Source organism: Ursus americanus, chromosome 28, assembly GCF_024610735.1.
Source record: "Ursus americanus isolate L20-20 chromosome 28, mUrsAme1.1.p, whole genome shotgun sequence".
NCBI lineage: Eukaryota > Metazoa > Chordata > Mammalia > Carnivora > Ursidae > Ursus > Ursus americanus.
In genome coordinates, this window is record NC_142154.1 from 32226707 (window position 1) to 32240775 (window position 14069).

At 36.9% G+C, this 14069-nt stretch overlaps 1 protein-coding gene across 4 annotated transcripts in view; it reads right to left on the reverse strand.

Moving 5' to 3' along the window:
- LRRC49 (leucine rich repeat containing 49) overlaps positions 1 to 14069 on the reverse strand; it is a 154618-nt gene that overhangs the window by 44134 nt on the left and 96415 nt on the right. For 3 of the 4 annotated variants that reach the window (XM_087856817.1, XM_045810681.2, XM_045810680.2), the window contains 2 exons: positions 7642 to 7725; positions 2453 to 2616 (listed from right to left, as the gene is read on the reverse strand). In XM_087856817.1, coding sequence (XP_087712943.1) covers positions 2453 to 2616; positions 7642 to 7725 — 248 coding nt within the window. Of the gene's footprint in view, positions 1 to 2452; positions 2617 to 7641; positions 7726 to 9321; positions 9377 to 14069 lie in introns of all 4 variants that reach the window. The other variant, XM_045810682.2, reaches the window with a different exon arrangement.

The following is a 14069-nucleotide window of genomic DNA, read 5'->3' on the forward strand; positions in this document are numbered from 1 at the left end:
TATGAAACTACCATAATCAAGCAGTTTTGGTATTGGCATTAAAATAGATAAATAGATGAGTGAAATGGAATAGAAAATCCAGAAAGAGGGGTGCCTGGGTGGCTCAGTCGGTTGAGCGTCCAGCTCTTGATTTCAGCCCCAGTCATGATCTCAGGGTCCGGAAATCGAGCCCTGAGTCCGGCTTTGCATTTAGCATGGAGTCTGCTTGAGATTCTCCCTCTCCCTCTGCCCCTCCCACTCATGCTTTCTCTCTCTCAAACAAATAAATCTTTAAAAAGAAAGAAAGAAAGAAAGAAAGAAAGAAAGAAAGAAAGAAAGAAAGAGAAAGAAAAAGAAAGAAAGAAAGAAGAAAGAAAGAAAGAAAGAAAGAAAGAAAGAAAGAAAGAAAGAAAGAAAGAAAGAGTCTAGAAATCTATCCAAATATTTATAGGAACTTAATATAAGATGAAAACAGCATTCTCATTAAAAAAGAGAATACTTTAATTAAGAAATGCTATTATCAAATTAACCAACTGAAATAAAATCAAGTTAGATTCTTACCTAACATTATGTATAAAAATAAAGTTGATGTAGAAAGGACTTTTAAAACCTTATTAAAATTTTAGAATGTAATGTATAAGCTTATTTCAATAAACTTGGACCTAAGAAGACTTCTTAAGGAAGACAGGAAAAAATGTTTTTTAGAAAACAGCAATCAGAAACTGACCTGTATAGGATTTCATAAATCTAAAGCTCAGGGCTATAAAGTTTTAACTTTATAAAGTGTTATAGTTCTGACCAAGTAAAATGATATTAAATAAAGCTCTAGGGCAATATAAGAATGATATATATTTGTTATATAAATTATAAATAAAATTTCTATTCTTTTTGCTTTATTTTGCTAGTTCAAAGAGCTGAGAAGTTCGACATGTGGATATGATACCCAAGTGAGCTGAAGGAAGTTTACTGATCAATACAAATTAATCCTATAATTAAAATTTTGAAGTATATTTGTCTAAATATATGTCACACTCTCTAACTCCAAGAAAACTTCCACAATATTAGTCTAATGCCTCTTATTTTCTTCATGACATTCTTTGTACATGAAAAGGTTAAAGAATATGACCTGAAAACTTGAAAGAAAAGCTACATTGTATTTAGTTTGAAGTGTGCTTCAGAATTTGGTTAAGGTCATTAGATAACAGTGCTTCATCAAGTGAAACAAAACCGAAATGCATGGGGCACCTGGGTGGCACAGTCGTTAAGTGTCTGCCTTCGGCTCAGGGCGTGATCCCGGCATTCTGGGATCTAGCCCCACATCAGGCTCCTCCGCTGGGAGCCTGCTTCTTCCTCTCCTACTCCCCCTGCTTGTGTTCCCTCTCTCGCTGGCTGCCTCTCTCTGTCAAATAAATAAATAAAATCTTAAAAAAAAAAAAACTGAAATGCATTCTGTCTTTGATTTTTAGGCTTTGTTTTAAATTATATAAATATATAGATTATTATACATTTTTAAAATTATAAATAAACTATAAAGATATATTTGCTTTATAGCTCTCTCATTTACTTGATTCCAATATACTTTCTTAAGAGGAAGAGAAATATGTAAAATCTACATAGTGTGCTCAGATTTGCTCATAAACGAGGGGATATATATTATGTGACACATTTGCTATAGAAGAAAAGAGGTTGTGAGCCACTGGAATAGAAGGTTATTATAGAACACAACTGGAGTAATTATTCAGATTTTATGCCAAAATTTGCTTAATTACTACTAGTTAGGAGTAAGGTTCTATGCTGGCTGCTGGGGACACGAAAGAGGTCAAGACAATCGAGAATCAGAATCAGGATTCTTTTCCTCTTCAAGCTTACACTCTAATGGAGAAGACAGATATGAAACAACTAATTCCCCACTAGTTATTTAATTATGGTTATGGTAAGTGCTGTGAAGGGGAAGTACACAGTACTGAGAGAGAAGACGTATCCGATCTAGCCTAGTCTCCAGGATGTAGTTAGGGAAGGCTTTTCAGGGGAGGTGCGGTTTACCTCTAAGACGCTAAGGCTGGGTGTTAGCTAGGGCAGGGGGAGGGAAGTAGTGGCAGAGGACAGTACAACTGTTTTTAGGAGAAAGGCTGTGAGGTAGGGACTGAACTGAACTGCAAACCACTGATGCAGCATCGCAACAGTGGCTGACGGGATGGGATGAAATAGGTGAGGTGGCTAGACGGCCTCCTGGGCTACATGAAGTAACCTAGATTTTTTTTTCCTATGAAAAATAGGAAACCACTGAAGGGTGTTTTAATTAGGGGTCAGCTTACACTTGCAGTTTTTCCATATTCACTTTTAAACTTCTAATCTCAGTAGGTTTTCTTAAGGAAACTATTTTTAAATAACTGTATGTGAAATGGTTTCCCATTTCTGCTCCAAATTCAGTTCTCCAAAGACACTAGTACCTGGAAAGAAGACCATTGCATACCCTGTTTCCTCTGGAAATGCAGAGACGGTGCTTCCACGGAGCTGAGAGGGGTCCTGAGGACAGTCAGAAACTTTTCCATCTTGATTTGGAGCAATACTGGATATTCGATGCTGTTGCAAGTCCCACTGTCGAGCTACGTTGTTAATTGTTAACCTTTTCTTCTCCTATGAAAAAGTTCAGTGTGACAGAATTATATAATGCAATTTTTGTAGCAGGAGAGTATCCCCAAAGCACGTTGTTTATACTACTTATCATACTTTTAAAAGGAGTCTATTCCTTAAAACTAGCTACAAATAGGTACCATAAAAATACAAGTAGCCTTCGTTTACCCTGTGCATTCAAACATCTCAACAGAGATCTATTATCCTTAAAGAGAAAAAATCACACACAAACAATAATTAGTCCCACTGAAGATATGGAAATTCACTATCTGAAAGTTTAATCTGACAGAAATTTTTATACTTGTTATCTAAGATTTTAATTTGAAAGAAATTTATATGCCTTTGTGTTTAAACATAGCAAGAAGAAAACTAATAATATTTTAATTTTCCTACCCAATAATTCAGACTAGTATGATGGAATAATCTCGGTTGAGAGGTGGGGAGAAGAAGAGGGATCGATCGATGTTCCAAGCTTCAGAGCATGAATTACAATGTCTGAAAACCAATAATTACATAAAGACGACTAAAAGAAATTGCACTAAGTTGAAATATTTCTAGGCAACTACTATCATCCCAGATGAATAGGAAAGAAGTTAACTCATTATATGCAATGGATGTCTTAGGATAGCGGTTTTCAAACTTTAGGGTGCCTCGAATGACCTGGAGAACTTATCAAAACACCAGCTGCTGGTTCTCACCCCATCCTGATTTAGTGTGTTGAGGAGGAGCTTGAGAATTTACATTTCTAAGAGCTCCCAGCTGTTGTTCAGGCTACTGCTCCATGGACCTCACTGTGAGAACCACTGACTAAGCGTACCGGAGCTCCACTCTCTCACAGAGATCTGTTGAGAAAAGCAGATCTAGACTACTGAAAGAAAATGTGCAAGGTTGAAATGTTTCTACTCAGCTTATATAAACTGATAAGGAAAATAATCAATATTCTGGTGAAGTGTCCATTAGAGAAAGTTAACATCTTGAAATGGCATGTCAATATGGTCAGAGTGCTGAAAACAGACCTCTTCCCTTTCCTCTTTACTAAGAGCACTCACCCAATGACAGATGAACTGTGTGATACTGACCCCTCCTCACCGGCTGCCTCCGGACTCAGGGAGGGCTGTTAGGAAAATTCTTTGCCCATTTCCTCAGTGCATATATACACGCAGAATAAAGTTTCAGTTCCATCTTTCTGCCTATATGTGGGTATCTAAAATTTTAGCATGGAAAAGTGGCATTGGGTAGGAATGAAAAGTGATGACAAAGCTTCATTAAAACTAAACTTTCTAAAAGTTCTGTTTGTGTTTAAAAATGTTTTTAGCTTGGGTTCTTTGTCTACTGCTTGGTATTTCAAATTTGTCTATACCGTTAAATGGGTTATACTTAATATGCATACACTTCTGAGACTTTTGGACATTTTATGTAGGTCTTCCCTATCTAAAGCAAGTAGGAACCTGCTATTCTACTGTAAAAAAAATTTTTGTCCCAAATCTGTACTAAAAGGCATCTTACCTTAAGGAACTCTATGTTAGTTATTCATAGATAACTGGTACAACCCAATTCTTAACCTAAGTAGTGTCATTTTTGCTCAGTAGCAGACCACTTTGAAAGAGGCAGGGGCAGTGAGTTAATGGCAGATGGCTGTCATGCTGGCTCCACGCATTTGGCTTTCTGGCTGACGGGGAGTTGACAGAAAGAAAGATTCTTAATAGGGTAGATATAGCTGTGCTGAGAAAAAAGATATACAGTATCTTTATACCACTGAGTATGTTAGCAAATTTATAAGATACTCCGAAAATACAAACGCGTTCCTATAACCACTCCAAAGTTAAGCTTCCTTTATTTGGATTATTGGAATTAGATCAACAAACAGCAGGTTCGCTAAGAGAATGGATATTTTTACTGGGGCCAGGAAGAGGGAAGATGTATTTTAAAATAGGAGTATAGGTGCCTGGGTGGCTCAGTCGTTAAGCGTCTGCCTTCGGCTCAGGTCGTGATCCCAGGGTCCTGGGATGGAGCCCCGCATCAGGGTCCCTGCTCAGCGGGGAGTCTGCTTCTCCCTCTCCCACTCCCCCTGCTTGTGTTCCTTCTCTCACTGTCTCTCTCTCTGTCAAAAAATTAAATCTTAAATAAATAAATAAATAAATAAATAAATAAATAATAGGAGTACAGCCTGGGTTCAGATGGGGGTCAGTCACTGGCTGGCCAGAGGGCCACATAAGGGCTCGAGGTATCTGTGGTGCAAGAAAAAAAAAGAAGCCAGAGAAAGGCTAGTGATTCTGCAAGACAGAAGAAAATCCTCTGCTCAAAGATCATGGATGCATTTGGTGTATCAGTTATAGTCATGTTTCTAAAGCTAGGTAACAGTACATTGCCAAGTCTGTGTTAAGGTGACAATTATTTTAGAAGATTCCAAATTTGCGGGTTTTGCCACTAGAGTCTCCTCTTCATAGTCCAAGCAATATCGCACCAGTATACCCTGTAACTATCACTTCCATTCATTTCCAAGGTTGCAAGAAGAACAGAAAGATAGAAATCAACAGAAGATACGTGTCAATGCACTCTTCTGGTCCCTTCATAACCACCCATCCACCCACTTTTCTTAATATATTATCAGTATGTGCCGTCAAATGAAACAATAGCCAGCAAATGCTAAGGGTCTTCGGTATCATGATCTCAAATCCGGGCTACGGCTAGAATCCAGGTCTCTTGACTTCCCATGCTTCTCCTCTAATTAAAACATGTTAAAGCTAAATAACCCCCATAATGAAAGAGTTCTATTTAGTGACTTCAAGAGAAGCATTCACTATTTTTGGAAGTTTTCAAATTTTCCAAACATGGAAAAACCATGTTGGCTAAATGTTTAATGGCATGTTTCCAAAAATGCTGATAGTGAACAGCATCTGAATTGGGTATCCAAGAAAAAAATCTCAGTGCAAAGGTGGAGTCAAGAGCAATCTGTTGCCTATACCGGGCTCAACTTACACTGGTAGCTTTAAAGCTAAACCAATGGAGTTTCTTTGTTTATCCTTCCTTCCCATGCTCTAGGACTCATACAAAAGTGTTCTTTTGGTCTGAGAGCTTTAGTCTATTTATTTACTTATATATTTTTATTCATTTATTCGTCCATTCACTTACACAGCATATGTATAGGAGCCGTATGATAGGAAATAGAGTTGACCCTTGAACAACATGGGAGTCGGGTCAGGGGTGCTGCAAATCTGTGTAAAACTTTGGACTCCTCAAAAACTTAACTACTGATAGCCTACCGTTGACTGAAAGCTTTACCAGTAATATAAACAGTTGATTAACACATACTTAGTATATTAGGTGCGTCATATACTGTATTCATATAAAGTAAGCTAGAGAAAATAAAATGTTATTAAGAAAATCATAAGGAAAATACATTTACAGTACTGTACCGTATTTATTGAAAGAAAAATCTGTGTAACAAGTGGAGCTGCATAGTTCAAACTCATATCGTTCAACGATCAACTCTACTACTTTTTCCAAATGAGCCATTCAGAAAGTTTACCAATAGTATTATTTGGCAATGGTAAATCTTGCTCATAACTACACATTTTAAAAATTTTGCCTACAACTATATTTCCTATAAACCAAAGTGTGTTTTTGACCAACGCTTAGAAATATTCCAGTAGAAAAAAAGACTAAAACTCTATTATCTAAATCAATATAAAGATAGAGATATCAAGAGGGGGCATAGTACATCTAATTAATGGGATAAGGGAAAACAGATAAAGTTGGGGAGGAGTCAGGAGGTTAGAAATAATAGCAAATGAGAAAATTGTAGCATAACAGGTCAAGGTCAAGAGTTCTAAATACTTTTGAAGTAGTAGTCTTGAGCTGAGAGGGCTCGGGACCCAGTTGTTTTTCTGTTTTGTTAATTTAGAATTAGTTTTCATAGAATAAAACAGACAGATTCAAGTAGTCTTTGACCAGTTTTGAGGAAGGCATATGCGTCTGTAACCCATACCCCTATCAAGATCTACATTTCCGGGGTGCCTGGGTGGCGCAGTCGTTAAGCCTCTGCCTTTGGCCCAGGGAGTGATCCCAGCGTTCTGGGATCGAGCCCCACATCAGGCTCCTCTGCTAGGAGCCTGCTTCTTCCTCTCCCACTCCCCCTGCTTGTGTTCCCTCTCTCGCTGGCTGTCTCTGTCAAATAAATAAATAAAATTAAAAAAAAAAAAATCTACATTTCCATTGCCCCAACAAGTGTCCTTGTTTCCAAAGTTTATCTTGTACAGCTTCATATCCCTACTAGTCATCTTTTGAATTCTAAATGGCATTTTCACTTTAAAAAGAAAAGCACCTACATAAGACAAGAATGAGTACTGATAATCAGCATGATATCCTTGGTTTTAGAACACAGTAGGAGCATAATACAAGCTATAAACTTTAAGCTGTCTTTATTTACTATAGTTGTGATGAGAAAAAATATTTTATCTAAGGAAAATAATAACGATATGCTAAATCATTTAAAACTAGTTTAAAACAAATTTTAATTCCTAAATCCTCAAAATCTTTACCACCTCTATTTAAGAGAAGCTAATAGAGAAAGCTTTTCAATTTAAAAAGCAATTTTAAAAAAGAAACCCATGTATCAGAGCTCATTAAAATATCTCAGTAAAGATGATGGTCGATTACGGTGATTTCCAAAATGAAGAGCACATGGCACAAGGATACACAAGGTGAGGCACTGGTGTGGAAGAAAAACCGTAACTTGTGTTCTATTTTTTATCCCTTCCTTTTAAAATCTGTAGCTTTTGCATGTGTTTTATAACGTACATTATGTAGCATTTCACAAGTACAGGCTTATTTATAGGTAACTTATAAAAGTTATAAGGGTATTTATTTATAAAAAAATTCTACCAATAGGAATGAAAACTTTACAAAGTTGGGAAACTGCTTTTCCAGCTGACTAGCTATCTAGTTTCAGTGCGCGCGCTCGCGTGCGTGCACACACGGACACGCACGCACGCACACACGTACGCATGCAGGCATTAGGGAAAGTACCTTAAGCAAGGACTGTTTATGACTTTCCCGCTTCTTCTCTTCCTCCTTTTTGGCTACAACAGATGCCATACGCCTTTCTTCTTCCTAAAGGCAAAAAAAGTTTACAAGTATTAGTAAGGGTTTAACCTCTTCTATGCGATTTCTTTGGTTCTACAAGTGTGGTTTCCTTTGTGAGAAGCATACTACTTGCTAACCGAAAATATGCCCCTCATAGAAAGTTAGCCATTTCCTCTTTATTCTTTTCCCTTCCCAATTCTAAAGAACTGTGTGTTCTTAACTCTCCTGCCAACTCTAGTTGTGAGATGTACCTTGCTAATACAAGAAAGAAAACAGAAGGAAAAGAGCAAGAAGCAAGGGGGGAGAAGGTTTACATAGTTTTTCTTTGTATGCCATGTACTACAGTTCCACATAAAAAGACTTAAAACTTTCTACTATGATGATAAAAACTAAAGGATTATACCTCTCACAACCTTTATTTGACCTAGGATGTAAATCACAGCTTTTTAAATACTAAAACAAGTATGAAAGCCTTTTGAAGCTCTCCACTAATATTAATAAATTATTCTTTATTATTACTTTTACTTTGTTTTTAAGTTGATTTGGCCAGTCTAATTTCTTAAATTCTAAAACCTATAAAACAACATTAAAGTTTAGAAAAAATTTTAAAAATCAGCCATAATTCCAACACGCTAACTCACGTCTTATCATTTCTGTATCATCTTACAGTATTCACTATAAACACATTTTTTCAAGTTGCAATCTGTATACAGTGTGGATCATGTTTTTTTCCCCTAAAGATTGTCAAATTTTAGTAAAGTCAATTATAAACATGTAATTTAAAATTTTAATATCAAAAGATTTGTAGGTATTCAAAATGATGTCACAATTTGAGAAAAACAATTTCTTCCTAAAAGGTGAGCTTGAAAATATCTTCAGAGATAGGAAACCATAAAAAGTAATTTAGCACATTTGAAGGAGAACTCTTACAGAAATGAAAAATTATACAAACTGAAATGAAAAATCCAATGGAGGGGAGCTGAAGACCATATTGTACACAGCCGAAGCGAGACTCTGGCAACTGAAGAACAGGTCAGAAGAAACCTTCCCATATGCTTTCATAGCACCCTGTACTCCCCACTATAGCACTTAACCTGTTTCAGTTTAATCTCTGCTACTCTCTCTCCCCTCTCCTACCCCAAGAGCTCCTTGAAGCTGACCATGTCAGCTCCTGGCACATCGTAGATAGTCAATAAATGTATATTTGAAGAACTGATTATTAAATATACATCTTCATATATCTGTTCAACAATTTCCTAAAACTGGAACCACTAAATCAAACGGAAGACATATTTCTAGGACTTTTTATATGTTTACAAATTGCTCTCCATAAGTGTGGTACTGATTTCCTCCCTACCAGAAGTCAGCATTTGCTTTAAAACATATTAGACAGTACATAATAGATAGAACATAACAGCTGTTCACCAAATATTCCTGTGTCTTCCCACATCCAGGCCATATTGTAAGATAGCAATTCTTGCCCCTTATCAGTTAGGTGCTGTCATGTGACTTTCTTTGACCAATGTTAGATGAACAAAAGCGACATGTGTTTATTTCTGGAGGGAGTTTATTCAGGAAGCAGCTTTCAAAGACAATGTATGGGATAGTTGTTCTCTCTCTCACCTCTTCTATAGAATCTGCAAAGCTCCACATGATGGGTACTTTCAAGGCCTTGGTTCTGGAATGAAGACAACACACAGCAAAGTTTCCAGACCACATACATACATACATACATACATACTGCAAGCAGGCAGTATGAATGAAATAAACTTTGTTTCTTTAATCCACTGAGGTCAGAGAAGTTGTTTCTACAGCATAATCCAGGCTATCCTGACCAGTATATATATCATGTTAGAATTAAAGGTCAAAGAGGCCATGAAAATGTATTCTAGGGGGTGAGCCATTATAAATGCTTCTGAAAACAAAGAAAAGTCCTAGACTAAAGAAGGACACAACAAATGCACAAAGAGGAGCGCCTGGGTGGCTCAGATGGTTGAGCATCTGCCTTCAGCTCAGGTCATGATCTCTAGGTCCTGGGATTGAGCCCCATGCCGGGCCCCAGCTCAATGGAGAGTCTGCTTCTCCCTCTCCCCCTGTTTATGCTCTCTCTGTCTCAAATGAATAAACAAAAACTCTTTTTAAAAAATGCACAAGGAGAAATTACCAGGAAGTTAGAAAGAAAACTAGAAATGCATCCACTGGAAGACTCTAATTTTAGAAACGAGGTAATGAATACTCTGAGAAGGTTAATAATTTATACAAGGTCACACAGCTAGTGACAAAGCCAGGATCAGGACCAGAAGCCATAGCTTGTGAGAAATGGAATTTGTATTTTTTATAATAAGAACATGTTTAAATGAATTTTACTGATTTTAGAAAGATATAAAAGGTAAGGTTAAAATTCAATAGTAATCTGCTATATGATTTAATTGTTTTAAAGGGAATGGAAACTGAATGTGACTAGTGGTGAATTTAAAATCTTTTACGATATGGAAAATAGTTATTCTTGGTGTTCGAAGGCTAGGTAGAGCTTCTGAGGCGAACTCCACAAAACATTCAGAAGCTTGATTTCTAGCTTCACAACGTAGCTGGACTGACAACTATATTAAACTCTTTTGTTCAGTAAGTACTGATTTGGTACCTATTAAGTATAACCTATTTCAGAACAAACTTTTTAAAAGAGCAAAATATATTGATGTTCAATTGTTGACTCATCTATAAAATGTGAACTAGAAACAGATTGGTTATTCAAAGAGCCAATTTCAAACAGTACTGGAAACTGTATGGATCACGTCCTACACATACTTAAGAGATGATTTCATCAGATTTTCAAAAAGAATTTGAGCTTCTATTAAAGGCAGTAGGACTTTAAAAGGAAGGCTAAACCTAAGAAAACTGGATACACGCCAAATCAACTCAAATATTGAGTGTTTTAAGGAATTTATACATCCAATGACTATATTCAGCCCAAATAATTACAGAGTAACTAAACTTGGAAACAAAAATAAACCTCTAATTATGAACATAAGCTATAAATCTGTTGGTAAGAAGGAAAAAAACTGTAAACTTCTGGCATCTTCATGATAATAGCTCCATTTCTGGGATAAAAGCCATACCCTTTATATAGCAAAGCAAAAGGATCTATCTAGGACCAAAAAATCTTTTTTCCGTACTTCAGTCTGTTATAAAGATAAAATGTAGAAATGATTTCAAAGTAATTAATAAGCACAGTGATTTAATAGGTGTTTGATAACTTAGACTATACTCTGTTAGCAGACTATTAAGGCTCTAAAACAATGCATATTTTATGTGAGAAAAAGTTTTGCTCCAAATAAATAATAGTAGTACGCAGCAATTTAGTATGTGGAATTAAAAAGAAAAGAAATGGCAATGTGGGTTTTTAACCATATACTTTAGGACAGTTAGTTATAAAAGACATTGTTTTCCCTGACTACAACAAATATTCAAACAGACTAAAATCAGAGTTTTTGTCTAGAAGAGACAGTCCGTTATTTTTCATTCACACAATCTTTTTTTTTTTAATGGAGAAAACTGATCTTTCTAGGTCCTAGTTAATGTCAGAGCGAAGGATGGAAGCCACATCAGCTGACTTCTCTTGGCCTGGAGATATTAGCTGTTAAATATGAGATGGGGGGAAAAGCCAGAACAAGCTCGGTGATGCTGCCAGAACAACTTCAAAATTTACACTGGCTTACGACAAAAGTTTACTTCTTGATCACGCAAAGAACCCTGCAGCTGTCCTCCTTGTAGTGCCTACGTAATCCTGGGTGCTGTGGTCCGATGGCATCTCCAACTCAATACATGCTCCCATGATGGCCACCATACCGGAGAAAAGCAGTGAAAATCACACATTGGCTTTTAAACGCTCCTGCCTGAAAATTACATACATTACTTCTGCTCACATGTCATTGGCCAAAGCAAGATGCACAACTACACTTAAGTTCAAAGGGGAAGGGAAATACAGTCCTCCCACCTGAGAAAAACAGGAGAATCAAAATGTATCGGCGAGCATTAGTAACCGCTGCCGCAACAGAAAACTCACTTCTGTCCTAGGTAGACTGCTGCAGTTTTTGGAGGGAAATTGTAAACAAGGTCATATTAAGGCAACTAAATGTGCATCTGAAGGGAAAACTTGAGAAATTGTGAAACTGTGTCTGTTTCGGAATTCTGAGAATAGTGCCTGGGTTAGCAAAATACTGCCTTAGAAATTAAAACGAAAAACTTCTGCCTGTCCTAAAACTGTCTATACAATGTCTGCTCTCTTTCTATAATTGTCTCTACAATGTCTTGTCTTTTTTCATGGATAGTTGTGATATATTTGAAGACCACTATAATATCTTCCTATGTCTTCTCCTCTGTCAACGAATTGTGCCAGGTTCTCTGGAAATACTTCAGTTTGTTGTCACCTCTCTAAGATTAATAGCTCAGGTATAATCTGACCATTGAAGAAAAAAAATGGGGACTACTGTCTCTATTTTTCTGAATTCTCTATTTTGATAAATGATATTATTTTAAACCGTATAACTTCTAACGATCACCTCTCGCAATTAACTCAATCTGAACTTAATTTGCTAAGTCTCATCTCACATAAATCTGCATTTGGGCTGAGAATTGTTTGTTGTCATGGAGAAAAGTCCAGGCTTTTCAATGTATCTATTTTTATCTTGCCAAATTCTGCTTGTTTTTCTACACTAGAGGTCAGCAATTTTTTTCTCTTAAGGGCCAGAGAGTAAATGCTTTAGGCTCTGTGAGCCACAAAAGATGTCTATCACATGTTGTTTTTCTTTACTTTTTTAATACAATGCTTTAAAAATATATAAACCATTCTCTTGTTCAAAAACAGTCTGCAGGATGGATTTGGTCCACAGGCTACCTGGCTGTAGATCATTGAGCTACTTTGGGATTCTGTTTTGATTAACCAGTATATCAGGATCTCCAAGTTCTCCAGTTCCTGTCAATCATATATTTTATCAGAATAACAGAAATATTCTCATTCAGTCATTAACAAAAATGTTGAATCAAAGGGGCCCAAGGATAAAGCCTCAAGGCATGCCAATATAGATTTTTCTAGAGGCTGGCTCGAATCACAAATTCACTTAACTATGTTGTCATACAACTTACTCAAAGCAGTATCATAAAAGACTTTGTCAAAAGCTTTGCTTAAATACCAAAACACTATCTCTAACACCCCTCTAAGGGGGCCTATTGACAATAGCTAACATAGAAAATTAATTGTGTCTGGCATGAGTTGTTTTTAGTGAACTAATGCTGCCTCCTAGTGACCAATTTCCTTAATACTCACAACTCCTCTAACAATCTAATTTAGATTTCTTTCATACTCAGCATCAAGTTTACTGTCACAATTTGGGAAATTTATATTCTTTCCTTCTATGGTAAAAAGACAGATTAGTTCATCTTAACTTGCAGCTCCTCTATCATTCGACACTGCTTCTCTGATACAACTTTCAGAGGTCTAGCAATTTATCCACTACATTTATTCAGTGCTGTAGATCAGCGACGGGCAAACTCCAGTCCACAGGCCAAATCCAGTCTGCCACCTATTTTTGTAAATAAAGTTTTATTGGAACACAGCCATGCTCATTCATGTATGTAGTGTCTATGCTTTCTTTCACACTACAGTGAGTTTAGTAGTTTTCAACAGAGACTGTATAGCCTCCAAAGCCTAAAATATTTACCATCAGACCCTTTACAGATGAAGTTTGCCAGCCCCTGCTCTACATCAAACTTATCTACTCACTTAAGCTTCACTTTCTTCATCTTATTTTTATTTCACTCTTTACAGACTAAAAGCCATTCTTAACAGAGATAACAAAAGTAAAATGGGAACTGAGGCCATCAACTTACATACTCTCTTGGCCTCATATTATCTTCTGCCATTCCTCTGGATCGGCCACCCCCCCCCCCCCAAAACTCTCACTCTAACTAATCTCCCTGCTTCTCATCTCACCCATCCTATCCTCCCCAATTCATCCCCCTGGGCTGCTATCCGGAGAGACAATTTTTTTAATAGGCAAATGTAATTTAACCACCTTAAACTCCTCAAGGGCTTCCTATTATGTCCAAGACAAAAAGCTAAACTCTTCATTATGACATAAAATGCCCTTTGTGGCCTAGGCCTTGCCTGTCAGACACCCTTTGTCCTGCTACCCTCCTCCATGTATATTCAGGGCTCAGCCGTGTTGAACTGCTCTTGGTTACTATATTCCCTCACATCTCTCTGCATTTTGCATGCCTTCATTCTCCCTGGAACACTCTCCACAGATATATCCTCCTTCTTTTTAACCATTCTTCAAGCCCAAGTCAAGTATTTTCTCCTTTGGAACTTCTAT